Genomic DNA, 25,821 nt, shown 5'->3' with positions numbered 1-25,821 from the left:
GTTATCCACAGACAGTTTGTAGCCCTTCCCTAGCCGCTGAAAATCGAATAACTCCATAACGGAGTCATAGCTAAGTCCCTTACCGGTCGCACAACTGCTCTTCCCCTCATAGACAAACAAATTGCACGTGTATGCACACGCAGAATCGGCCAAAACAAACAGTTTGTAACCCCATTTAATTGGTTTGTTACGCATGTACTGTTTTAGGCCAATTCTGGCCTTTGAGGCTACCATTCTCTCATCTATGGAAAGGTTCTGGGTGGGCTGAAAATAAGTCTTGCAGGCCTCAAAGATGTAATGGTAGAGATGATTAATTTTGCAGAGCTTATCAAAACTTGCCGTGCCGTGCTTCTTCTCGTTGTCTTCATCAACTTTTGGGTCACTAATATGAAGCGCCCGTGAGATTGTCAGAAACCTTTTGCATGACATGACCGTGGTGGGGAAAAGGCAGTTGATAGAGGGGTGCAGATTTCCAGTAGTCCTTCAGGGTTTTCAGCTTTACAAGACCCATGTAAATTACCATAGAAAGGTAACAAAAAAGATCTGACATGAAAATGGGCTTCCATGTCTCTTTCTTGCCTGCCTGCTTCTTAGCTCCTTACTTATTTCTGTTCAACACTAGGGAATCAACAACTGCCGAGGTGAAAAACAACTGAAAAAGTTGCATGGGGCTGTACTTGGAGGTCATGTCCAGCTGAGGTCCTGGTGGCCTTTTTGATCTGAATATTGGAGGTGGAGTGCCAACGACCCTCCTCCGCTCTGCCAGCAGGTTCCACACTTCCCTTCCTCCGCTTCTTTGTCACCGACTTCACACCTCTAGATGGCCGGGCAGGGGTAGGTGTGGTGCCGGAGACAGCAGGGGTCCGGCTGGATGAACCAGCTTCAGTGGGGGATGGGCACCTTGGCAGTATGGGCTCCCAATCAGAATCGCTGGGACTGTGAAATAAAGACACAGACACACAGATACAGATTATATATAGAGTAGGGAAACAATCACTATGGTGAGGAGCTGTTCAATTCCATGTTTAGATACAGACACACAGACACAGACACACAGACACACAGACATACACTCACCCACAATGTAGAGCAATGTGTACTTTACACATTTCATTACTGATTATATTTTTTTATATATGGCAAATAAAATAAAAATATCTCCAAAACAACTCAAATTAATAAGATTTGATATTATTAATTTCAAACAACGGTACTCACCAATCCAACACTGAATCTTCTCCATGCAAGAACATCTCCTCAGATTTAGAGTCAAAAGTACTCTCACTGTCCGAATCATCTTGGAGTAATTCACTGTCACTATCCCCATCAATTTCTTCAATAATATTGTGTAGATCTGTATATTTTGACTTTGTCTTTGATTTTACAGATTTACTCGCCATAATTCTTCTCTGAAAAAACTCTCAAAACAATACTGCTGCGCGTAACCAGAGTGGCTGCTTCTGGTAGAATTTTCAATGGCGAATGGCTGTGTTTACGCTCGAGATTCCACAAAGGCCAGTCTTCCCGGATAGAACCATTACATATTGCCATTTATCTCAGCTCATTGGCTATCTACCAAGCTAGATTTCAAGACGATCAGTGGTCATTGGTCCGAAATACAGTCAAACAACAAAGAACTGGTCATATCATTGGTGCGCAATGAGGTCATAGTTTGGTGTGTTCAAATCAGTCCCTTTTGGTCAATATGTCCCAGGAAAAGAACCATGAAGTATGGCTGTGTTACTAACAAACAGAGGATTGCAATGAAACCAAACATGGCTCAATAAACGTCCATTTAGAGTGAGTAATTACATTGAATGTTATTTCCAAAGTTGAAGGACACTGAATTTACGACACAATCCGTTTACAAAATGATTTGTGTTAGGCTATAAACATTGATTATATCGAACAAAACGACAATTTATTGTTTCGTCGTGACCTTTAGTATTGCCAAAAGAAGAAGATCTTCAAAGGTAATTGATGAATTGTATTGCTATTTCTGACTTTCGTGACGAATCTACTTGGCTGGTAACTGTACGTAATGTTTTGTCTGCTGATCGATAATCGCATGGTTTGCTTTCGCAGTAAAGCCTTTTTGAAATCTGACACCTTGGCTAGATTAACAAGAGGTTTAGCTTTCATGTGGTGTATTGCACTTCTGATTTAATTAAAGTAAAATATTTATAATAACTAAATTTCTGCAATTTTGTTGGAACGTTCCGCTAGCGGAACCCCTGTCCTAGACAGGATAGAGTTGATCAGGCTGTTGATTGTGGCCTGTGAAATGTTGTCCCACTTCTTATCAATGGCTGTTCAAATTTGCTGGATATTGAACTGGTACATGGTTTCATACACATCAATCCAGAGCATCCCAAACATTCTCAATGGGTGTCATGTCTAGTGACTATGCAGTCCATTGGAAGAACTGGGACATTTTCAGCTTCCAGGAATTGTGTACAGATTCTTGCAACATCTGGTAGTGCATTATAATGCTGAAACAAGAGGTGATGGAGGCGGATGACTATCACGACAATGGGCCTTAGGATCTCTTCACAGTATCTCTGTGCATTCATATTGCCATCAATAAAATGCAATTGTGTTTGTTTTCCGTAGATTGCGTGTGCCCCTACCATAACCCCACCGCCATGCGTTGACATCAGTAAATCGCTCGCCTTACAGGTGGACTGCAGTTGTGAGGCTGATTGGATTTACTGCTAAATGTCTGGGATCTTTTATTTCAGCTCGTGAAACACGAGACCAACACTTTAGTAGTTTATATTTTCTTCAGATTATTAGAAATACTGTGACATGCCTGTTTTGGCTACATACTGTTTACTGACAGATTTGCAGTAATTCTATAACTTTGGCGTAATGTATTTCAATTTATCAGGGGTGCTGCGACACCTCCAGCAAGCACCCTTCGGCAGCTATGATTCTATAAGGAAATAAATGATGAAATGCAACGTTGGAGAGATTAGCTGCAGGCTCATGTCTATCAGAGCAGAGAGAGGATGCCAGATAATAGAAAGTGAATCTCAATCTAGTTCTGTGAGAGATACAAGCGCCCTTCTCTGTCTCACCACAGCAATGGCCACGTGTTGGTCTATAGGCTTCAATGTTGATCAAACCATGAACCCGGGCCGGCCAACACAAATCAAACCATGAACCCGGGCCGGCCCAACACAAATCAAACCATGAACCCGGGCCGGCCCAACAAAAATCAAACCATGAACCCGAGCCGGCCCAACAAAAATCAAACCATGAACCCGGGCCGGCCCAACAAAAATCAAACCATGAACCCAGGCCGGCCCAACACAAATCTATTCTTAGAATATCAGGCACGTTTTCACATTACGTTTTTAAGGGGCATGAGAATTACAGAGGAGGCAACATGTATTGACTCTGATTTTATTATTATTATTACATTGAAAATAAGTGTTCATGCCATCAGAGGTACCGGATCCTGGCAAATAGGTTACGGAACGAAACAGTGCAAAACTGAAGAATCCTATCCTGTTCTGGCTCAAATTAAGCACTGGAAAAAAAATATAGGGTTATTTGCGGAGGGATAGGGTTCTACCATGAACCATTTTCATCTGAAGAACCCTCTTTGGGAGACAATGGTTCTTTGTAAGGCAAATGGTTCTCCGTAGAACCTTTAACATGCTAAGAACATTTTTAGGAAGAACCCTTCAGAATCTGAATAAGTTTATTTATTGTAATTTCATTATTTTACATGGTGCTTGGGCTTTTGTGCTTACCTCAGTGTTTAAATTTTAACATCAGCATTTTAAAAAGAGTGGTGTGAGATTGGTGTGAGTAAACCCCAAGAACTGGAAAATGGTTAAAGACCTGGAGAGTAAACCCTCCTCCTCACAGCTGCCCATGCCCCTTAATGTTGATGATGTGGTTGTTACTGACAAGAAGCACATGGCTGAGCTCTTTAATCACCACTTCATTAAATCTTCTTGCCCGTCCAACATTTCCTCATCACCCACCCCTTCTAATGTGACTATCCCCGATTTTTCCCCTTGCCCCGCTACAAAGTCTCTCCCTGTAGGCAGTCACTGAGTCTGAGGTACTAAAGGAGCTCATTAAACTTGACCTCAAAAAAACATCTGGGTCAGATGGTTTAGACCCTTTCTTCAAGGTTACTGCTTCTATCATCGCCAAGCCTATCGATTTTTCCCTTGCCCCGCTACAAAGTCTCTCCCTGCAGAGAATACTATAGACATCAAGAAAGCCAGTCAGTTGAGGCTAGGCGATGATAGAGGCAGCAACCTTGAAGAAAGGGTCTAAACCATCTGACCCAGATGTTTTTTTTGAGCTCCTTTCTGGGGAGGTTCCCATTGCTTGGAAGGCAGCCACAGCTCATCCTTTATTTAAAGGGGAGATCAAACTGATCCTAACTGTTAATTCACATCAACAACATAGCTCAGGCAGTAGGAAGCTCTCTCATCCATTTATATACATATGATACAGTCTTATACTCAACTGGCCCCTCCCTGGATTTTGTGTTAAATGCTCTACAACAAAGCTTTCTTAGTGTCCAACAAGCTTTCTCTACCCTTAACCTTGTTCTGAACACCTCCAAAACAAAGGTCATGTGGTTTGGTATAACACCTCACAGGTGTTATTACAACCTCTGAGGGTTTAGAGCTTGAGGTAGTCACGTCATACAAGTTCTTGGGAGTATGGCTAGACAGTACACTGTCCTTCGCTCAGCACATATCAAAGCTGCAGGCTAAAGTTAAACCTAGACTTAAACCTAGACCTAGACTTCCTCTATCGTAATCGCTCTTCTTTTGACCCAGCTGCCAAACTAAACCCTGATTCAGATGACCATCCTACCCATGTTAGATTACGGAGACATTATTTATAGATCGGCAGGTAAGGGTGCACTCGAGCGGCTTGATGTTCTTTACCATTCGGCCATCAGATTTGCCAGGAAATCAAGACTCAATCATGGACACTCTTACTGGCAGTTGTGGCTGCTTTGTGTGATGTATTGTTGTCTCTACCTTCTTGACCTTTGTGCTATTGACTGTGTCCAATAATGTTTGTACAATGTTTTGTGCTGCTACCATGTTGTGTTGCTACCATGCTGTTGTTATGTTGTGCAGCTGCAATGCTGTGTTGTCATGTGTTGCTGCCTTGCTATGTTGTTGTCTTAGGTCTCTCTTTATGTAGTGTTGTGTTGTCTCTCTTGTTATGATGTGTGTTTTGTCCTGTATTTATATTGTATTTATTTTAATTTTTTAATCCCAAACCCCTTCCCCGCAGGAGGCCTTTTGCCTTTTGGTAGGCCGTCATTGTAAATAAGAATTTGTTCTTAACTGACTTGCCTACTTAAATAAAGGTTAAATAAATAAAAATACAAATAAATAAAAACCTATATGGGAATATTTGTGCATGTATCTGGTATTCCCTTAATTATTTTACATGTAGCTGACATAGTGGTGTAAAACATATATATATATATATATATACTGTATATTGTTGATTTTAATAACCAGAGTTGAGTGTGGCTGTCATTTTTACTCTATGTAGAGTATAACATTCAAAACCACGCCAATCTTAATGATATTTCCCAGTATGCTCTATTGCAGGTTCATTTTCAGAATTGTTTGTTTTAATATCTGTGTTTTTGCATGTACATTGATCGGATGATTAATGTTGTGCTACACAAAGATAAATAACATACATTTTCTTAAACTAATCCTATCTGTTAGTAGTTAAACTTATTGCATTACTGAGATGGTTGTTCTAGTTTAGATGATTTAGGTAGTCTCATTTATCAATCTTCTCTACCCTGGCAGTCATTCTGAATGCAGGTTGCAGGTTAAAATAATTATAATTGTTGGATATCCTCACTCTGGCTGGATTCCAATAGGAATTATACATTCCGAGTGTTTAATTCAGATTCAGATGGTTTACCTAGAGGGCTCTAGGTACACCATCACTTGCAGGCGAGCAGAATGTGACTTGCAGGCCTGATGTGGCTGGTAAACCAGGGTTTCCTAAAACCACAGTTTTAGGGTATAACTAAGCCCTCAATGAAATGCCTTATGATATACAGTATATCATCTATTGTCATAAAGAGTTTAATTTGAATGGCTAATAAGGCTGGTGGAACCATTCATAGATGGTTCTAGGGAAAACCCTTCATAGATCAAAGGGTTCTTAGTAGAACCATTCATAGGGGGTTCTAGGATGAACCCTTCAAATATAAAATGATTCTATGAAGAACCATATATAGAGAGTTCTAGGCAGAACCCTCTAGAAAGGATTCTACCTAGCACCAAAAAGGGTTCCCTTATGGGGACAAAACAAAGAACCCTATATGGTTCTACATAACACCTTTTTTTCTAAGAATGTATAATCACAGAAACCATTCTTCTTTAATTTGCAAATAAAGGTATAGAATAAGCAGGTTTGACAACATTGCAAAGGCAAGTTAGCCTTTAAAGGACAAAGTACAACCTTTACCAACCTGGTCTCAGAACATTTCGTATTATTCTGTATGTAAATCTCAGTCCCTCCATTTAGTGTGATATGTTACATTTCATATGGTATGTATTCATTTGTTGATGTCCATCATCAATTTCAAAGGATATGTTACAAATAAAAATGTGCATGATATGTTATGAATTGCAATTTGTACAGTATGATATGTTGTGGCTAAACTTAGCTAGGTGGCTAACGCTAACATTAGCTAGGTGGCTAACTCTAACATTACCTAGGTGAATAACGTTAGCTAGGCTAAGGGTTGGTGTTAGGGGTTAAGGGGTACGGTGGGGTTAAGGTTAGAGTTAGGAGTTAGGTTAAAATGTTAAGTTTAGGAGTAGGGCTGTTGCGGGGACCAAATTACCTCCACACCCACAGTCATGAGTCATGACCTAAGTAAAATTACACGTGATCCTTGAGTCACAGTAATCTCCTTTTATGCACTCTGGACATGCTTTGGTAGTACCCAACTTGCTAACTACCATCAGGTCCTAATGGCCTGATACTCATGATTGTGTCATTATACAATACATAGCCTACCCCATTTTACACATGGCAGAACAACATAAAACAAAACTGATTTAAGATGTCTTTGGTACATAATTGGTTTAACTATACTCCAAAATCATACAAATTGGAATAATCCCCTTTGAGTGTGGACTGTATTATTATGCATATTACCTTATGCTACGCTCCAAAAATGTTAATAATGAGTCTGGGAGAACATGTATTGCCCTAGGCGATGCTGTTGGTTCATTGATTGTGCATGGCTGCTTAGAGTTAGCCTGCAATAGGTGTAGTTGTGTTTGATTTTAAATAGCTTAGTAATAGGGAATTCTTAATATTTTCATAATTAATTGAGTGACACATCACCTTCAGTTATACAGAATATCTGACCACCATGCATTTCCATCTTCTTCTCTCTCCTGTATTTCTTTCTTGAGAACGCAGATGGGCTATCAATAGTTAAGTGAAATATATTTTTTTACGAAAACATGTTCTTATTGATGTTCCCGAACAGATTTCACTTGGTTTCCCAATTTAAGCACTGGGTAGCTTCAGGAACAAAGTTGGAGAGCCCATGGCATACAGAGTTCGGGCGGAATATCACCTGTTGGGCAGAGAGAGCATGCTCCTTGAACAGTGGGTGATGCGTGGAGTGAAATAACTGTTATTATATTTATTAATAGCTGATCGTAAGAAGCACATGCTCCTCTATCAAACCCAAGTCGCACAGCCTCTATTTGCTATTTGAGTGGAGACAGATGACGTCTTTTTCCCCTCGACTCTGTTCCTGCCCTTTTGATAATGGGCCGTTCTAAATCAAAATTCCTTTTACATATAAGTAAAGACAAGATTAAATTGAGAATGCTTTTACTTCAAAGACATTCTAAGGTTTTTATAATTCACAACTAAAGTTCCAAATAACTCCCAAATGACTCTAGCATACAGGACCTGTTTCAAATGATCACTTTTACCCTCAACATAGCCACTTCATAGGCGCACTCGCTGTGTAATGGAGAAACTATCCTTTCTCTTTAATTCAGATAAATTCAATTATAGTCTGGCAAGGGACTTATAAGCATATTGTAAATTATGTCGTGTCTTTGGCTTTGCCGGATTAAGTGATATGACATGCTATTCTATAAAATCCTTTCTCTGTAATTAATATTACCTGATTGAGCGAATCATGTAAATGTATTAACTAGAAAGTTGGGGCACCACAAAATAATATTTATAAAGCTGTTATCTTCCGAATAAACTCTTAAAGACCTAGTAATATTTTACCTCAATAGCAGTCAATATTAATCGTCAGCTTATTTCAGTCTCATCTGAAAGTTGTAAATTCTTGGATATCTTCACAAACCCTGGCTAACAAGTTGAATCAGCAATACAAAATTGGGTTTATTTATTTATTTATTAAATACCTAACTAATCACACAGAATTACATATTCACAGAATGAACCATACATTGATTACAAATGACGTCATAAAGGAAAACGTCCCTAGCGGACGGAACAGATATGACAGCTGGTTACACAAAGAAAAGGGGTCTGGAAAGAGCGGGAAGACTGAAGACCAAAGGGAGAAGCGATCTATCGTAAATATAGACTCTTATGCATTCTAAATGACTTCCCATTTGGAAAAGGAAAATGCAATAAATATTTACTCTGAGCTGCGCTTCAATAGGTTGGTGGTAGATGGAAGGCCGTGTTGCCCAACTGAGTTCTTTGTCCTTTGAAGAGTGTCTCTGGTGGTGAACGGGAAACGTTGTAATGTTGTCGTTGTGTGGTAGACGGGATACTCTGTCTGTCCTTTCCTAGCCCACGTTTACAGCGGCCGCTGCTAACTCAACGGTTAGGAGGTATCACTTCTGTAGCGAATAAGAGTTCAAAGTTCATACCATTCGCAACCAAAGCTCACGCTGAGGTTGGCTTCGTTCTGTAGTTATCTGAATCCTTCTGACATCGGACCGTCGCCCTAATGTACCCGGAACAGATGGTTACATTTTCGTCAAGGGCTTATATAGTGGAGGGAGAGAAGGGTGTGTTTCACAGTCTACAACCCATGTCTCTTCACAGGGGCAGGCCACTGATTGAGCAGAGCCCTAACCTTATGAAAACCCAAATCTCTCATTTGGAAGCTAAAATTTAATTTAATCTTTTCACAAATAGTGTCATATTTAAACATTTAAATTGCACATCAATTCCATGTGAATCTGATAACTAGAATGTGTAGACTTTCCCAGATACAGTTTATGTCGTCCTGTCATCAGTCATAATGTCTCAGATGGCAACTGAACAGACATCATATTCATTAAGTACCAACGCATATTTTCAACTGGTTCTATTACCGAAATATGGTTCCTTTCCCTCCACTTGTTTGATGTTCCCAGACTCTCTGTTTAACAAAGGCTATTCAAGGGTCCCTCTGTAGAGTCAAGAGAGAGGGAAGGGAGAAAGTTATTTATGGGGGGGTCATAAACCTTATAAACCGGCCAATGTCATGACAGCTATATGAACTAGCCTACAGTCTATGGCATGGTGCATATGCCTACTGTAGGCCAACTCATATTCGGTTCTTTTGAAACACATTTTCTTCATATCATGATGTTTCTTTAGACCTGACTAAAATACAACATGGATTTTTTCTGATAGTGGAAATCCAATTGATTTATTATACTTTTTAAAATGTAGATGTTCCAAAGATGCACATCAGTGGCTTGTATGAGTGGAGGCCTGGAGATGTTAAATATGTTTATGTTAATTTACAGTCAATTACCGTGAGACCGGCATGCTTTTGCATGACAATAACCATCTGACAAAATGTCATAACCACCAAAGTCCTAGTTAGGAGTTAGGTTAAAGGGTTGGGGTTGACTGACATGCTAAGTAGTTGCAAAGTAGGTAAAAAGTAGTAAGTATATGCAAAGTTGCTTATTAGCTAAATTGCTAAAGTTGTTCATGAACATGCATTTAGGTTGCTAAACATTTGTGTTAAACAGCTACCCATCCACCCTGACCAGCCACCGTTTGTTTTTGCATTAAGTAACCTATGTCTCATGTAACCGTACAAATGTAACATATCATACTAATTTGAGTGTCCCTGATTTACATTGACTATGACACGTCTAGTCTATGAGACCAGGCTGCCTTTACACTATGTTGTTTAAAATGTATCTAATAAATTCTGTGTATCTGTGAAAATCAGAGATCAATGTTCTCTTATTCAGGAGTCTACCAACTGGGTTCAGGTTGAACCTGTGGTCTTCACTGAAGAAGCCCCAATGTTCAGGTACACTCCTGGAATGTATTAGTCCCTCACCATATACAGAACGATAAAAGCTTTAAGTTTTGTTATCTAACAATTCTGTTTTAAGATACTAATAATAATGACTAGATTGAATATACCTGCTAACACTTATTTAAAGAAGACAGTCTGACTTCATAGCCTGTGTTTAATTAATTGTAAAATTAGAAAAATAAGAAATAGAGTCTATGTGAGGATTTACAGAAAAGTTTAACAAAGTAAAGTAACCATTATTATGTTGGTCAACTGCTGATAAACAATTAAATACATGACCTACTTTCACTAAACCCATTCTGTCTTCTTTTCATGCCGTACCTAGCACGTCTCCCCCGGGGCGCTACGAGTGCAGAGTATCAGGGCTCCGATGGGTGTGTAAAACCTATGTCAGTCTGCAGTATCAATTCAGCTCCTGGGAACCTCACAGGGCAATGATGAAAAGCTTCGGGTACAAGCAAGGAGGCCCCCTATTGGACGTCACAATCATTGCAGGAGAACTGGAAGAAGTGCATCTGCCACATTTTGCCTGTTTCGGTATGGGCGTAGATTTTTTAAAACTAAAATATAACTGATGCAAACTACTTTTAAAAAGCCTTGTTGTTGATGTCAACCTGATGTTTATGCAAATGTACCTGTTTTGCTTCTGCAGGCAATGATCCCTCTTTTAAAGAGAAAGTGAGAGTTCTACATGTAGAAGACTGTGGTGTGTCCGTAGAACAAGTGGAGGAAGTCACCCGCTTCCACATCAAGATCCTCCATCCAACCTTCTCTGCAAAAGGAGTTCTCGTGAGATCTGGCTTTCCGCTGAAAGTACACTGTGACTTGCTGCTCTACCAGGCCAAGGCAGCATTTCTCACGCTACATGCATATCTGGTCCCCTGGGATTCTTCTGTAGAACAGGTTATTTCCACTTATTGTTCTCCTCTGTGGTTAAATAATCTCTCAATGTTATCAATGCAGATAATATCAGTGGGTAAAAAAATAAGACATTTAATATACAGTATATAATTGTCTAGACATTGCCATGCTCCTATTCAGTGCTTGACATGGGCAGGAGCTCACTGCTTGAGATCCTGTTCCTCATATAGAAAATTAGCTCAAAAGTATTGTGGAGGTCCTGCACCTTAATATAAACAGTACCGGCACCCATAATGAGTAAATAAGGTTCCTACTGACTGAAAAACAGCTGTTTATTTTCCATCCAAAACCAGGGGAATTTGGTGGACTTGTGGTGTTGGGAAACTGTGGGGGTAAGAGTCCGATTATTATGGTGGGAGAATATAATACAGTTTTAAGTACCTCAATGGACCATAAATCATAAAATAAATCACACTACAAACTATCACCCTCATGCACTGAGGGAAATTACAAATATCATGGACACATTAGAACTAGAGTATATAGGAGGCTTAAAAATCCAGAGACTCAATGAGTTATACATGGAGGAGGCTTAATCAAGCTAGCCGTCATGATTACTTTCATGTACCTTTAAAAAAAAAGTGTTGATAGGGGGCAGAATGCAGTGAGACCATCAAATAATTGCCATCCACATTACTCTTACAGAATGTCCAAGTGGGCGAGGATATTGGAAATGTAATTAAAACCTATTGTATGACAATCTGTTTTTAACCAAGACAAAGGATTTTATAACGGACTTTTTCCTACATAACATAGGTACAGCAGATCCACTTATTGTGCGGGACACTTTTAAATGTGTCTTCAGAGGTCATGCAATTCAATACTCATCATTATAACAGTTTCTGTTTCTGTCAAACGAGTTCACATTAACAAAGGAAATAGAATAAATAACAGTACAGATGGATAGCAATTAAAACTGTACCATAGAGGCACATAATAAGTTAGAGGAAAAACACAAATACATGGAGGAACTTATTTGAGAATGATCCAAGTATAATGTATTATAAAAAATAGAAAAAGCTGTAAAAACAAAGTTTATTTCTGTCCTCCAAAGAGGGGGACGGGCCGTAAAAAAGGTTAGATATGGTGTTACTCTGTCACAACATCTTGTGGCAGTTTTCTCAGGGTTTCCGGTTTAGAATATATTATATAGTTAATTCATTGAAATCAGTTTCACACCACAAAATCCAACAAAATGTCATGTGTGAATGGTTTTGACAAGGACATGTTGGCTTATGCCTCTTCAGGCAATGAAGAAAAAGGAGCACTCTTATGGATACAGGAGTATCAGAAAACCGCAACCAGTGAAGTCCCTTCGGATGAAGGATTGGTTCAGCCTCACAACGTCGTCTCCCTCTGCTGAAGTTAAACCTCCTGTATGGTTTGAGCTCCCACAGAATATCAATCTAATCCAAAAAGCAATAGCAATTTTAATATCCTAAAAAAATATATTAAAAAAATTAAAACACCCTCTCTCATCTACAGAAAATGAAGCTGAGATATGACAACACTACACCAAACTTCTTTGAAGTGTTCATAGAAGATGCAGATGTTGACTTCGGTATGAAGCTAATCAGTGACGTGGAGGGGGAAATCGTATGGGATCACACAATACAAAAAGGTCAGAAAAAGTTTATGCGAAAAATATCAGTGTCTCAGCAGGCACCATGTCAGTTAAAGTCAAAGATTATAATAATAATTCCATTTTGTGTGTGTTTTTCCCCCAGCTGACTTCAGACACAAAACCACTCAGAGTTCACAAAGTAAGTGCTGTAACATTCCTGTAAACATTAGAAGATCCAAAACAAAAAATGTTTTCTTTCAGCTTGGATCCCATCTGCAATCTATGCATGCCTATTAGGGACAAGTGAAGACAGTGATGGGTGGTACTTGAATTGTTATTCTTTGCATAATACTCCTTTAAAAATAAGTGGAAATATTTGGAGAAGAAAGTGGCAAGATTTCCAGAATAATATAGTCAAAATAACATTTTGTGAATAAAGTGGCAAGATTTAGAGAATAAAAAGGCAATATTTCAGAAATAAAGTGGCAATATTTCGACACACTTGGTGTGTGTGTGTGTGCGTGCGATTTATTAGATCATTAGATTGATGGCCATTTGGCTGCATACACACCTGCATACACATACAACCCTATGTATGTAACCACGGTTCCTCCTCCTGAAATGTTCCAAGGAAAGAAGATGGTGGACTGAACACAGCAGTGCAGATCACCTCAAGATAAAAACAAAATATTCAAAATGTGTAAGTTGGACTAAATATTAACACTTCACATACTGCTGGGTAAAAAACGTTCATCTGGAGAACAACACAAAACAAACCCTAAGGCTAGAGAAATGTATCAAGAAATATTAAGAAAACAAGTAACGCCCAAACATGAAGGAGAGTAAACAAGGAGAACCAATCTCCAAAAGAAAACGCGACGGACACAGACGATTTAAGTTTTCACCACTGGGAATGGTAAGGGTGGAAAATGATCTGTTAAAATCAATAAATTACAAACTGGGCATACTTGAATTAGTCAGTAAAGATATAAACGAGTTGAAGTTGAGTCTCGAGATGAGTGACGAAAAAGCTGTGACAATGGAGAAAGGAACAAACAAGCTAAAAGGGACTTTGAAACGGATTGAAACGGACAATAATTAATTTAAAAAGGAGAACATCTTTCTGAGGAAAGCCTTACTTGACATAGAGACTAGATCCATGCGAGACAATCTGGTACTTGATGGAATCCAAGAGAAAGAAGGAGAAGTTCCTGAGGGTGTAGTTAGGGAGTTCCTTCTTACAGCGCTTCAGATCCCACACGAAGCTGTCGACAAAATCACACTCAAATGTGTACACCATTTTGGACAGAGAGTACAGAGATATAAGCACCCAATCGTTGCCAAATTTGCTTTCTTTAAAGACAAAATCATTTTTAAAGCCTAGGTGAAAGACTTGCAGACACTAAAATAGGCATGAGTGATCAGTTCCCGAAGGAAATTGCAGAACGGCGTAAAGTTCTGTATCCAATCTTCAAGGAGAATAGATTAAAAGTGAAACGTGTAGCTCTCGTAGTTGATAAACTGTATATTGATAACCAAATGTTCCGAGACACAAAGTCTACTCCGTGGTTGTTTTAAATATTTCAAAGTTCCCATAGAGCAGTCAAATAATGGAACACTATACACTAACCATATAAAAATGCTATAAAATACAACAAATGTTAAATAATTAAATGACAACTACACTAGACCATTCTAGATAGGGAATGTTGGAAAACAATTAGTATTAGAATTTTCATTTTATAGTATTTCCTAAATTGACAGCATTAGAAGGATAATTAGCTAAATAATACATCTTCAAATATAAGGAACTGGAACACAAAAGTACTGAATCAACATAGTAGAGATAAAACACAGAGGACATAGAAGGTACTGTATGTGGGTATGTACGGATGTGTTGTGATGGAAGGTGGGTGTGTGTTTTTGGAGTTACGTGAGTGAAAAAGGGTTGCAAATCCCAGAGCCCATGTGTGTTTGTAAGCAGGGTTTGTGAGAGAGCTTTTAATTTTGTGCAGATATGGGATATACATTCAAAAATAAAGTATAAATGTAGTTTATTTATTTGTTGTCCTATCATGATGGAATTGTTCCCAAACCTATATCCTAGACACCCACCTGAGCGACCTTATCTGTTTTATGGGGCTAATATAAGTAGCCTATAAGCAGCCAAATCAGAAACATGAATGCAGTCAGAGAGCTACTAAAGCAGCACCGCCCCCTCAAGATTCTGATCTGCCTGGCCGGGTTGGTCCTACCTGCAAGAGGGCTCTTGAGTGGCGTAGTGGTTGAAGGCACTGCATCGCAGTGCTAGATGCGTCACTACAGACCCTGGTTCGATCTCGGGCTGCCTCACAACCGTCCGTGATTGGGAGTCAACATAGGGCGGCGCACATTTGGCCCAGCATTGTCCTAGTTAGGGTTTGGCCAGTGTAGGCCGTCACTGTAAATAAGAATTTGTTCTTAACTGACTTGCCTACTTAAATAAATATTACATTTAACAATTTTAAAAACAAAGCCAAAGCCCTAATCAACTTCATCAGAGTGCGAAGTATGTGTGTTGTTGTTGAACGCTGTCGAACGCCGAAACCTGAACTAAAGGCCTCGGTTTAAAAGCCGTCAGTGTTTTTATATACTTTTATTTTATTTTGAATCCTGCGGCTCTGTTGGGCTAAATTGCTGTGAGCGTTGCTATCTGTCCCGGGATCCTGACAGATTCCGTATAGGGGGAGAGATGCGAAAGCCCAGCTAGCCTAGCTGGCTCTGCGGTCTCAAATGGAGGCCGCTATTGATCGTTTCCAGAGTTGCAGGAGCTGTATTTACTTTGCTTTGTTCCAGGACAATGTGGACCGTGCTGACTTTCAATGTAGCAACTGCTTGCTTGCGGAGGACTACAGGCGCAAAGTAGCTACTCTTGGAAAGCAAATAGCAAACCTACATAAGCTTCTGGGGAACCCACGCCCACCTACTTTGTCTTTTTCTTCCACCCCAGTAGCCGAAGCCGCTCTGATCTGGTGGAAGTTTCCCCGCCGTGTCGGCTCTCCACAGCCAACTGGCCGGTGCTAGGCAGGGTTCCATCCCCAAAGGGGTCGCCCCCTTCCCTGGAGAACGGAGCTGTTCTTGACCCAACCAATCAGCCAATGAACTGACATAGACCAGAAACAGCTTTGCCGCCCTGGATCCAGAGGTTCCGGCACCTTCGTCCTTGATGGCTTCCCAATCAAGATCGGATCCGGAGGTACCTGCGTCTTGGTCCTCGTTTCCGTCTCCCTCTCCGGTGGCTTCTAACTCAAGTTCAGATCCTTGGAGATCCCAGCCTCACCAGACCCTGAGGCTGCCTGAGGGACCGGCCCATTCAACTTCACCAGCTGTCATCATATGGTGAGAAACATCTCGGTCCCCAAGGCAAAAACCCTGTGCTACCCAGGAGCATGAGTACAGGACACAACAAGGCTGCTTCCGACTGTTCTACCACAGATGCCGGTAGCTGAAACTGTCGAAGTGCATGTGCGGTCAAACGACATCATGAGGGCTAGCTCGGAACATTTGAAAGTGGATATTAAAGAACTGATTTTAGCATTAACCTCTCTAGGATAGGGGACGCTAGCGTCTCACTTGGCCAAAAGCCAGGGAAAATGCAGCGCGCAAATTCAAATAAAATGATATAAAAATCTAACTTTCATTAAATCACACATGTAAGATACTAAATTAAAGCTACACTCGTTGTGAATCCAGCCAACATATCAGATTTTAAAAAGGCTTTTCGGCGAAAGCATAAGAAGCTATTATCTGATTATAGCACAACAGTAAACAAAGAGAGAAAGCATATTTCAACCCTGCAGGCGCTACACAAAACGCAGAAATAAAATATAAATCATGCCTTACCTTTGACGAGCTTCTTTTGTTGGCACTCCAATATGTCCCATAAACATCACAATTGTTCGATAAATTCTGTCCATATATATACAAAATGTCCTTTTATTTGGCGCGTTTGATCCAGAAAAAAACAGCTTCCAATTTGCGCAACGTCACTACAAAATATCTCAAATTTTACCTGTAAACTTTGCCATAACATTTCAAAGTACTTTTGTTATACAACTTTAGGTATTTTTAAACGTTAACCTTTTGCATGTAGGGGGCAGTATTTTCATTTTTGGCAAAAAAACGTACCCATTTGAAACGGCCTATTTCTCAGCCCCAGAAACTAGAATATGCATATAATTGTCAGATTAGGACAGAAAACACTAAAATTTCCAAAACTGTCAAAACGTTGTCTGTGAGTATAACAGAACTGATATCGCAGGCGAAAACCTGAGGAAAATCCAATCAGGAAGTGCCTCTTATTTTGAAACCTCTCTGTTCCTATGCATGCCTATCCTCCATTTAAAGGGATATCAACCATATTCCTTTTTCTATGGCTTCCCTAAGGTGTCGACAGTCTTTAGACATCGTTTCAGGCTTTTATTTTGAAAAATGAGCGAGAAAGATCACATTGCGTAAGTGGATAGGTGGGGGCTCTCAGAGTGAGTTTTGCGCAACAGAGTAAAGCGGCCATTGTTTCTCCCTGTCGTATTGAAAAACCTACACTCCCGGTTGATATATTATCGAATATATATTTTTAAAACAACCTGAGGATTGATTATGAAAAACGTTTGACATGTTTCTGTGGACATTATGGATATTATTTTGAATTTTCGTCTGCGTTGTCGTGACCGCTCTTTCCTGTGGATTTCTTAACATAACGCGACAAACATAGGTATTTTGGATATAAAAATAATCTTTATGGAACAAAAGGAACATTTGTTGTGTAACTGGGCGGCAGTATTTTCAAGTCCGGATGAAATGCATGCCCAAATTCAACTGCCTGCTACTCATCCCCAGAATATAAGATATGCATATTATTATTATATGCATAATATTATTATGCATATTATTAAACTCTGAAGTTTCTAAAACTGTTTGAATCATGTCTGTGAGTATAACCGAACTTATTTAGCAGGTCGAAACCTGACAAACAATTCAGATGTTTTTGTTGTTGATGTCACTCTCTTTTCAATGGTTTTCATTGGGAATCCAGATTTCTAAGGGACATTTTTGCAGTTCCTAACGCTTCCACTGGATGTCAACAGTCTTTAGAAATTGGTTGAGGTTATTCCTTTGTGTAATAAAGATGTACGGTCATCTTGAACTAGGGTCACTTGAAGTGTACTGTTAGATAGAGGCGCATGACCAGAAAGCATGCATCAGTTTTTTTATTCCTGTATTGAACACAGATCATCCCGTCTTCAATTTGATCGATTATTTACGTTACAAAATACCTAAAGTTGTATTACAAAAGTAGTTTGAAATGTTTTGGCAAAGTTTACAGGTAACATTTGAAATATTTTGTAGTCACGTTGAGCAAGTTGGAACCGGTGTTTTTCTGCATCAAGCGCGCCAAATAAATTGACATTTTGGATATATATCAAAGGAATTAATCGAACAAAAGGACAATTTGTGATGTTTATGGGACATATTGGAGTGCCAACAAAAGAAGCTCGTCAAAGGTAAGGCATGAATTATACTTTTATTTCTGCGTCTTGTGTCGCGCCTGCAGGGTTGAAATAGGCTTTCTCTCTTTGTTTACGGAGGTACTATCCTCAGATAATAGCATTGTTTGCTTTCGCCGAAAAGCCTTTTTGAAATCTGACATGTTGGCTGGATTCACAACAAGTGTAGCTTTAACTTGCAACAAGTGTAGCTTGAACTTACTATCTTGCTATTGGCCAGATGGGACGCTAGCGTCCCACATATCCCAGAGAGGTTTAACTTGTCTTACACACACATTTTGGAATTATAGTCTATAATTCTAATACATTTCACACAATTATATGATTTCAGGGTGGAATACTTTAATCATTACTTTAAACATATAAAATCCTTTATCAGTATAATAGCAGAAGTTATTGCCACTTCTATTTGCCACATCTTCAATTTAAGCCTACTAGAGAGCGTGTGCCCTCAGGCCTGGAGGGAAGCTAAAGTCATTCCGCTACCCAAGAATAGTAAAGCCTCCTTTACTGGATCAAATAGCTGACCAATCAGCCTGTTACCAACCCTTAGTAAACTTCTGGAAAAAAATGTGTTTGACCAGATAAAATGATATTTCACAGTAAACAAATTGATAACAGAATTTCAGCCTGTTTATAGGGAAGGACACTCAACAAGCACAGCACTTACACAAATGATCGATGATTGGCTGAGAGAAATTGATGATACAATGTTTGTGGGGGCTGTTTTGTTAGACTTGACATTATCGATAACAGTCTGCTGCTGGAAAACATATGTGTTATGGCTTTACACCCTCTGATATAATGTGGATAAAGAGTTACTTGTCTAACAGAGCACAAAGGGTGTTAATTAATGGAAGCCTCTAAAATATAATCCAGTTAGAATCAGGAATTCCCCAGGGTAGCTCTTTAGGCCCCTAGCTTTGAATTTTTTTTACTAACGACATGCTTTGAGTAAAGCCAGAGAGTAGATGTATGCGGATGACTCAACACTATACACGTCAGCTACTACAGCGACTGAAATGACTGCAACACTCAACAAAGCGCTGCAGTCAGTTTCAAAGTAGGTGGCAAGGAAAAAGTTAACCCTAAATATTTCTAAAAACTAAAAGCATTGTTTTTGGAATAAAACACTCACTAAACCCTAAACCTCAACTAAATATTGTAATAATTCATGTGGAAATTGAGCTGGTTGAGATGACTAAACTGCTTGGAGTAACCATTGATTGTAAACTGTCATGGTCAAAACATATTGATGCAGTAGTAGCTAAGATGGGGAGACATCTGTCTATAAAAAAGCAACGCTCTGCCTTCTTAACCTTATGGCTGCAATCCCGATACCGGGATCGATATGACAACTACCAGTGAAAGTAGAGGGCGCCAAAATTCAAACCACAGAAATCTCATAATTACAATTCCTAAAACATACATGTGTCTTATATAATTTTAAATCTATTTTCGTTGTTAATCCCACCAAAGTGTCCAACTTCAAATGGGCTTTTCAGCAAAAGCACTACAAACGATTATGTTAGGTCTCCACCAAACCACAATCAGCACAGCCATTTTCCAGCAAAATATAGCCTTCACAAAAACCAGAAATAAAGATAAAATGAATCACTAACCTTGAATTATCTTCATCAGATGACACTCATAGGACTTCATGTTACTCAATACATACATGTTTTGTTTGATAAAGTTCATATTTATATAAAAACAATCTGAGTTTACATTTGCACGTTAGATTCACTAGCTCCAAAAACATCAAGTGATTTTGCATAGCCACATCATTCAACAGAAATACTCATCATAAATGTAGATGATAATATAGTTAGTTATACTGTACACATGGAATTATAGATCTACCTCTCCTTAATGCAAGAAATACATGCAATAATCTGAGACGGCGCTCAATGTAAAAACACCACAGCCGCAAAGATGGCGTCAACATAAACAAGAAATTACATGATAAATATTCCCTAACCTTTGATCTACATCAGAAAGCACTCCAGGAATCCCAGGTCCACAATAAATGTTTGTTTTGTTCGAAAATGTCCATTATTTATGTCCAAATACCTTCTTTTGTTAGAGCGTTTGGTATACATATCCAAACGCTAATTCTGGTCAGCGTTATATCGGACAAAAAAAGTGATATTACCGGTCGAAGAAACATTTCAAACTAAGTACAGAATCAATCATTAGGATGTTTTTAACATATAGCTTCAATAAAGTTCCAACCGGAGGACTCCTTCTTGTCTTCGTGAGCAATGGAACGCAAGTGACTACCATGAGGAAAAAGTGGGATCACAAAATGTCTGCTTGATGGACAGCTGATGTATTCTGCTCTCCTTCACTCCCACAACAACATAGAAGCCTCATTATAATTTCTATTGATGGTTGACATATAGTGGACCCATAGGCAGTGCAACATCATTCATATCTCAAGGGGATTGCATTGGGGACTCTGGTGAATACATACAAGCTCAGATTTCTGACTGTTTTGATTTCAACTCAGGATTTTGCCTTCCATATGAGTTCTGCTATACTCACAGACACATCATTCAAACAGTTTTAGAAACTTCAGAGTGTTTTCTATCCAATACTAATAATAATATGCAAATCTTAGCAACTATGACTGAGGAGCAGGCCGTTTGATATGGGCACCTTTTCATCCAAGCTACTCAATACTGCCCCTGCAGCCATAAAAAGTGAAGAAAACTATCAACAAATCAAATCAAACTTTATTTGTCACATGCGCCGAATACAACAAGTAATAATAATATTAATAAGAAGAAGAAATAATATGCAAGGCAGGTCCTACAGGCCCTAGTTTTGTCACTCCTTGACTACTGTTCAGTCGTGTGGTAAGGTGCCACAAAAAAGGATGTACACAGAGAGCCACAAAAGAGCCCTTGGATGTACGTACACATAGAGCTAATATTAATAATATGCATGTCAATCTCTCTTGGCTAAAAGTGGAGGAGAGATTGACTTCTTCACTACTTTTATTTATGGTGTTCAATTCACCAAGCTGTCTGTCTAAACTACTGGCACACAGCTCAGACACCCATGCATACCCCACTAGAAATGCCACAAGAGGTCTCTTCACAGTCCCCAAGTCCAGAACATATTATGAGAGGCACACGGTACTACATAGAGCCATGACTACATAGAACTTTACTCCACATCAAGTAACTGACGCAAACAGTAAAGTTAGATTTAAAAAAACAGAATAAAATACACCTTATGGAACAGCGGGGACTGTGAAGCAACACACATTGGCACAGACACATGCATACACACATACACACACACAAACACACACACAATAACAGCTGCAACTGTATATGCATTCAAAAATCAAGTCCTTTCTTGAGTTGGGCTCTGGGATGGGATAACTGTTGAGCATCTGAGTTTATGGTTGTTTGTGGGGGGAAAGGGGTTGAGTGTGTATGAGTTGTGTGTGTGTTTCTAGAATAATAGTGAAGACATCTAAACTATGAAATTACCCATATGGAATCATGTAGTACACATAAAAGTGTGAAACAAATTCTTCAAATTAGCCGCCCTTTGCCTTGATGAAAGCTTTGAACTGTCTTGGCATTCTGTCTTGGCCTGATTCACACAGTCTTCTCTGAACAGTTGTTGTTGAGATGTGTCTGTTGAACTCTGTGAAGCATTTATTTGGGCTGAAATATGAGGTGCAGTTACCTCTAATGAACTTATCCTCTGCAGCAGAGGTAACTCTGGGTCTTCCTTTCCTGTGGCGGTCCTCATGAGAGCCAGTTTCATCATAGCGCTTGATGGTTTTGCGACTGCACTTGAAGAAACATTAAAGTTCTTGACATTTTCCGGATTGACTGACCTTCATGTCTTAAAGTAGTGATGGACTGTCGTTTCTCTTTGCTTATTTGTGCTGTTTTTGCCATAATACGGACTTGGTCTTTTACCAAATAGGACCGTCTTCTGTATACCACCCCTACCTTGTCACAACACAACTGAAGGTACACCTGTTAATTTAAATGCATTCCAGGTGACTACAGTACCTCATGAAGCTGGTTGAGAGAATGCCAAAAGTGTGCAAAGCTGTCATGAAGGCAAAGAGTGGCTACTTTAAACAATAAGAAAAATATATTGATTTGTTTAACACTTTTTTGGTTACTGTATGATACCATATGTGTTATTTCATAGTTTCGATGTCTTCACTATTATTCTACAATGTAGAAAATTGTAAAAAATAAAGAAAAACCCTGTAATGAGTACTTTTGTCCAAAATTTGACCGGTACTGTATGTGAATATATTTACAAAAAAAATATATGTGGGGGATTGAAAATGTTGCAGACAATTACATTGATGGAAGCTACAATCTATCTGCAACATAAAAAGCTGATCTACCAACCCCCAAAAAAGAATAAGTTGGACAACATTTTCTAGGTTCATTTGGTTATTATGTGCTAAATAGAAAGTATTTCCTTGTTACAGAAGCCAATTGTAAAGTATAGTTTCACCAGGTTATCAAACTGCAGGCATTTCAACGGTGGCGTGGACAGCAACAGGGAGCCAGAGAGACATGCGGTTAACCAGATCCACTAGTTTCTTGAAATAATACGTGTTACTTTATTTTCAAAATGTTGACTTTATTCTCAAAATAAAATGTCGAGTTTAATCTCGAAATATTTCCACTTTTTTAAAGAACCATCATGCAAAATAAATCTAAAATATAAGTACCACCACCGTTTGCCATTTATTTTTTCATCTTGAAATGACCCTAATAATCTTCCGTAGCATCCAAGCTTCAGCACAATTTATCATGGTTTTAATTTCGTTTTTAGTGTATTACATGTGTGAATTTCATTGTCTTTAAATGCAATTGTCCTGCAACCATTCTTTGCCTCAGACCTGCACTTTGTGGACCTCCACCGGACAGACCTTATCCAGAGAGTGTGCCAGGTGAAGCCCATATTGGATAAAATCCTGGCCAAGAGAGTTATCACTGACGAGGGCTACAGTACAGTAATGGCCAAACGCACCACACAGGACCAGATGAGGGAGCTCTACATGGGACCTTTGAGGGCAAGTGGCATCAAAGCGAAAAATATTTTCTATGAGATCCTGAAGGAGTTGGAGCCACTGCTAATCAAAGACCTGAAGGGTGAATGAGGAGCTGGAATGGTGAATTGGGGACATTTAAAGTTTGTTTTAGGGGAAAAGGGCATAAATGACGGCAGCTCCGCTTTGTTTTATTACTTTGTGTTTACAATAAAACACAACCTAAGAGGAGTATAGCATCATTATTTTATCATTGTTATTTTTCAACATGTAAATATTGGTAGCCAGCAGAACAGCAACCAGCAACCTAGTGTTTTAGCCTTGAGGCTTTGTCAAAGACATAACATTTGATAACAGTTGTGTTGGAACTGAATTTCCTCTGAAAATAGAACATTTGCTCAACCGGTTCACCTAGATGCTCTGTGTTATTTACAGACAAGAAAATATATAAAGGAAATATATTATGAACATAGAAAAATATATAATATAACGCAGATGCAAAATATACTGGAATTATTTCATTTTGGCTGTTTCATTTTGGCTGTTTAGTGAGGGTAAGGAATACCAGTGATGTAAATAAATATATGAAGATATAACTTTGTAAAGCTTAATGTACCAGCCCAATGAAACGTTTAACAGTAATGAATGATTTGTGGCGTAATTTTCACAACACGGGTATTAGAATATGTATTGAAATAAATAACTACCAACAGATGTGTATTTTGTACTGATGATTTTGTCATTGTGCTAAAATAAATATAAATTCTAGCCCATGTGGCTCAGTTGGTAGAGCGTGGTGCTTGCAACGGCAAGCTTGTAGGTTCAATTCCTACAGGGGAACAGTACAAAAAAAGCAAGTAACCCATACAAATTATTTGTGACATTGTGGTTACAATAAAGAATGTAAACAAGATGCTGTGTTTTGAGTCAATATTACACTCATAGAGGAAAAAGAGGACTCACAGGTGTAAGTCGATCCAAACATTGTTAGCAAATAAAATGCAAGTATCTTTACTGTGCTGTATTCCTCTGATCATGCCACCCAAAACGCACACAAGGACTCTGCAGTTTGGGGAAGGCCCTTTCCTGTTTCAGCATGACATTGCCCCCATGCACAAAGCGAGGTCCATACAGAAATGGTTTGTCAAGATCGGTGTGGAAGAACTTGACTGGCCTGCACAGAGCCCTGAACTCAATCCCACTGAACACCTTTGGAATAAATTGGAACGCCAGCTGCGAGCCAGGCCTAATCGCCCAACATCAGTGCCCAACCGTATTAATGATTTTGTGGCTGAATGGAAAAACAAGTCCCCTCAGCAATGTTACAACATCTTGTAGAACGCCTTCCCAGAAGAGTGGAGGCTGTTATGACAGCTAAGGGGAGACCAACTCCATATTAATGCTCATGATTTTGGAATGACATGTTCGACTAGCAGGTGTCCACATACTTTTTGGTCATGTGGTATAAATTGTTCCTGATGGTCGCTAGTATTAGTGTATCATATTAGACTAACGTTGAGCAACAATTTTGGACATGTAACCTATTTGAATCATTATGAAACTCAGACCACACATAGCAGGCTAAACCTGGAGCCATACAAGCTAGAACCGCCACTGTGCCTGGCGCACGGTTCACAACGACTGGACCGTACAGTTCCTTGATTAGTGAGAGTAGATTTAAATGATTACTGTTCAACCCCTATTATACACTTCTTTCCACCTTCCAATATTTCATGGATTGAACATGAATATGACAACTTTCAGGTTGAATTAAACCGCTGTATTTTTTATTCATTAATATATTTTGTCCGTAAAGGCTCTCCAAACCATTTTTTTTTTTAGGATTCATACATACTTTCCTAACCCAAAAATGTGCATAAATAATCTACAAGATCAGAGTATTTCTTTGTTTACCATTTGGTGCTGAAATGGATACTAAGACACATAGATCCCTTTCATTGATCCCTATTTTCGGAACCCGTTCTCTCAATGCATTGTAGTCTGTCGACAAAGTTCTAATTACAAGTACACCGTTCTTAAAGGGATGGATTAAGATAAATGTACTGAAACCCTATTAAATGAAAACTGGTGATTGGTGATTTATTTGTCCTCCAATATATTAGAGCAACAATGTTTGTTTTTTTACATTGTTGGACATAAAAGACTGCACAACACTAGGAAATCAGCTACAAGTGATTTTAATTTTGAAAATCTGTTCCAAAGAATTCCCACGCATAATAGATATACAGTGCCTGCAGAAAGTATTCATACCCCTTGACTTATTCCCCATTTTGTTGTGTTACAGCCTGAATTAAAAATGATTTCATGATGTCCAAGTTTAAAAGTAGAACATTTTCCGCCATCCACTTCCTTATGTATGAAACTGTCATGTTCGTTATACAAATGAGACCAAGGCGCAGCGTGGTATGCG

General features: G+C 39.1%; 1 protein-coding gene across 4 annotated transcripts in view; it reads left to right on the top strand.

The window, feature by feature from the left end:
• The window catches only part of sb:cb1081 (NACHT, LRR and PYD domains-containing protein 1 homolog), a 36,911-nt gene extending 12,670 nt beyond the window's left edge, over nt 1-24,241 (top strand). For 2 of the 4 annotated variants that reach the window (XM_021614725.2, XM_036989160.1), the window contains 7 exons: nt 10,242-10,303; nt 10,638-10,849; nt 10,965-11,215; nt 12,481-12,609; nt 12,719-12,854; nt 12,961-12,996; nt 23,239-24,241. In XM_021614725.2, coding sequence (XP_021470400.2) covers nt 10,242-10,303; nt 10,638-10,849; nt 10,965-11,215; nt 12,481-12,609; nt 12,719-12,854; nt 12,961-12,996; nt 23,239-23,501 — 1,089 coding nt within the window. In that variant the 3' untranslated portion in view covers nt 23,502-24,241. The remainder of the gene's footprint in view (nt 1-10,241; nt 10,304-10,637; nt 10,850-10,964; nt 11,216-12,480; nt 12,610-12,718; nt 12,855-12,960; nt 12,997-23,238) is intronic. The other 2 variants (XM_036989161.1, XM_036989162.1) reach the window with 2 other exon arrangements.
• The last annotated feature ends 1,580 nt before the right edge of the window (nt 24,242-25,821 follow it).

Source organism: Oncorhynchus mykiss, chromosome 9, assembly GCF_013265735.2.
Source record: "Oncorhynchus mykiss isolate Arlee chromosome 9, USDA_OmykA_1.1, whole genome shotgun sequence".
Classification (NCBI taxonomy): Eukaryota; Metazoa; Chordata; class Actinopteri; order Salmoniformes; family Salmonidae; genus Oncorhynchus; species Oncorhynchus mykiss.
Note: the sequence above shows the minus strand (reverse complement) of the source record. Positions and strands in the feature narration are given on the sequence as shown.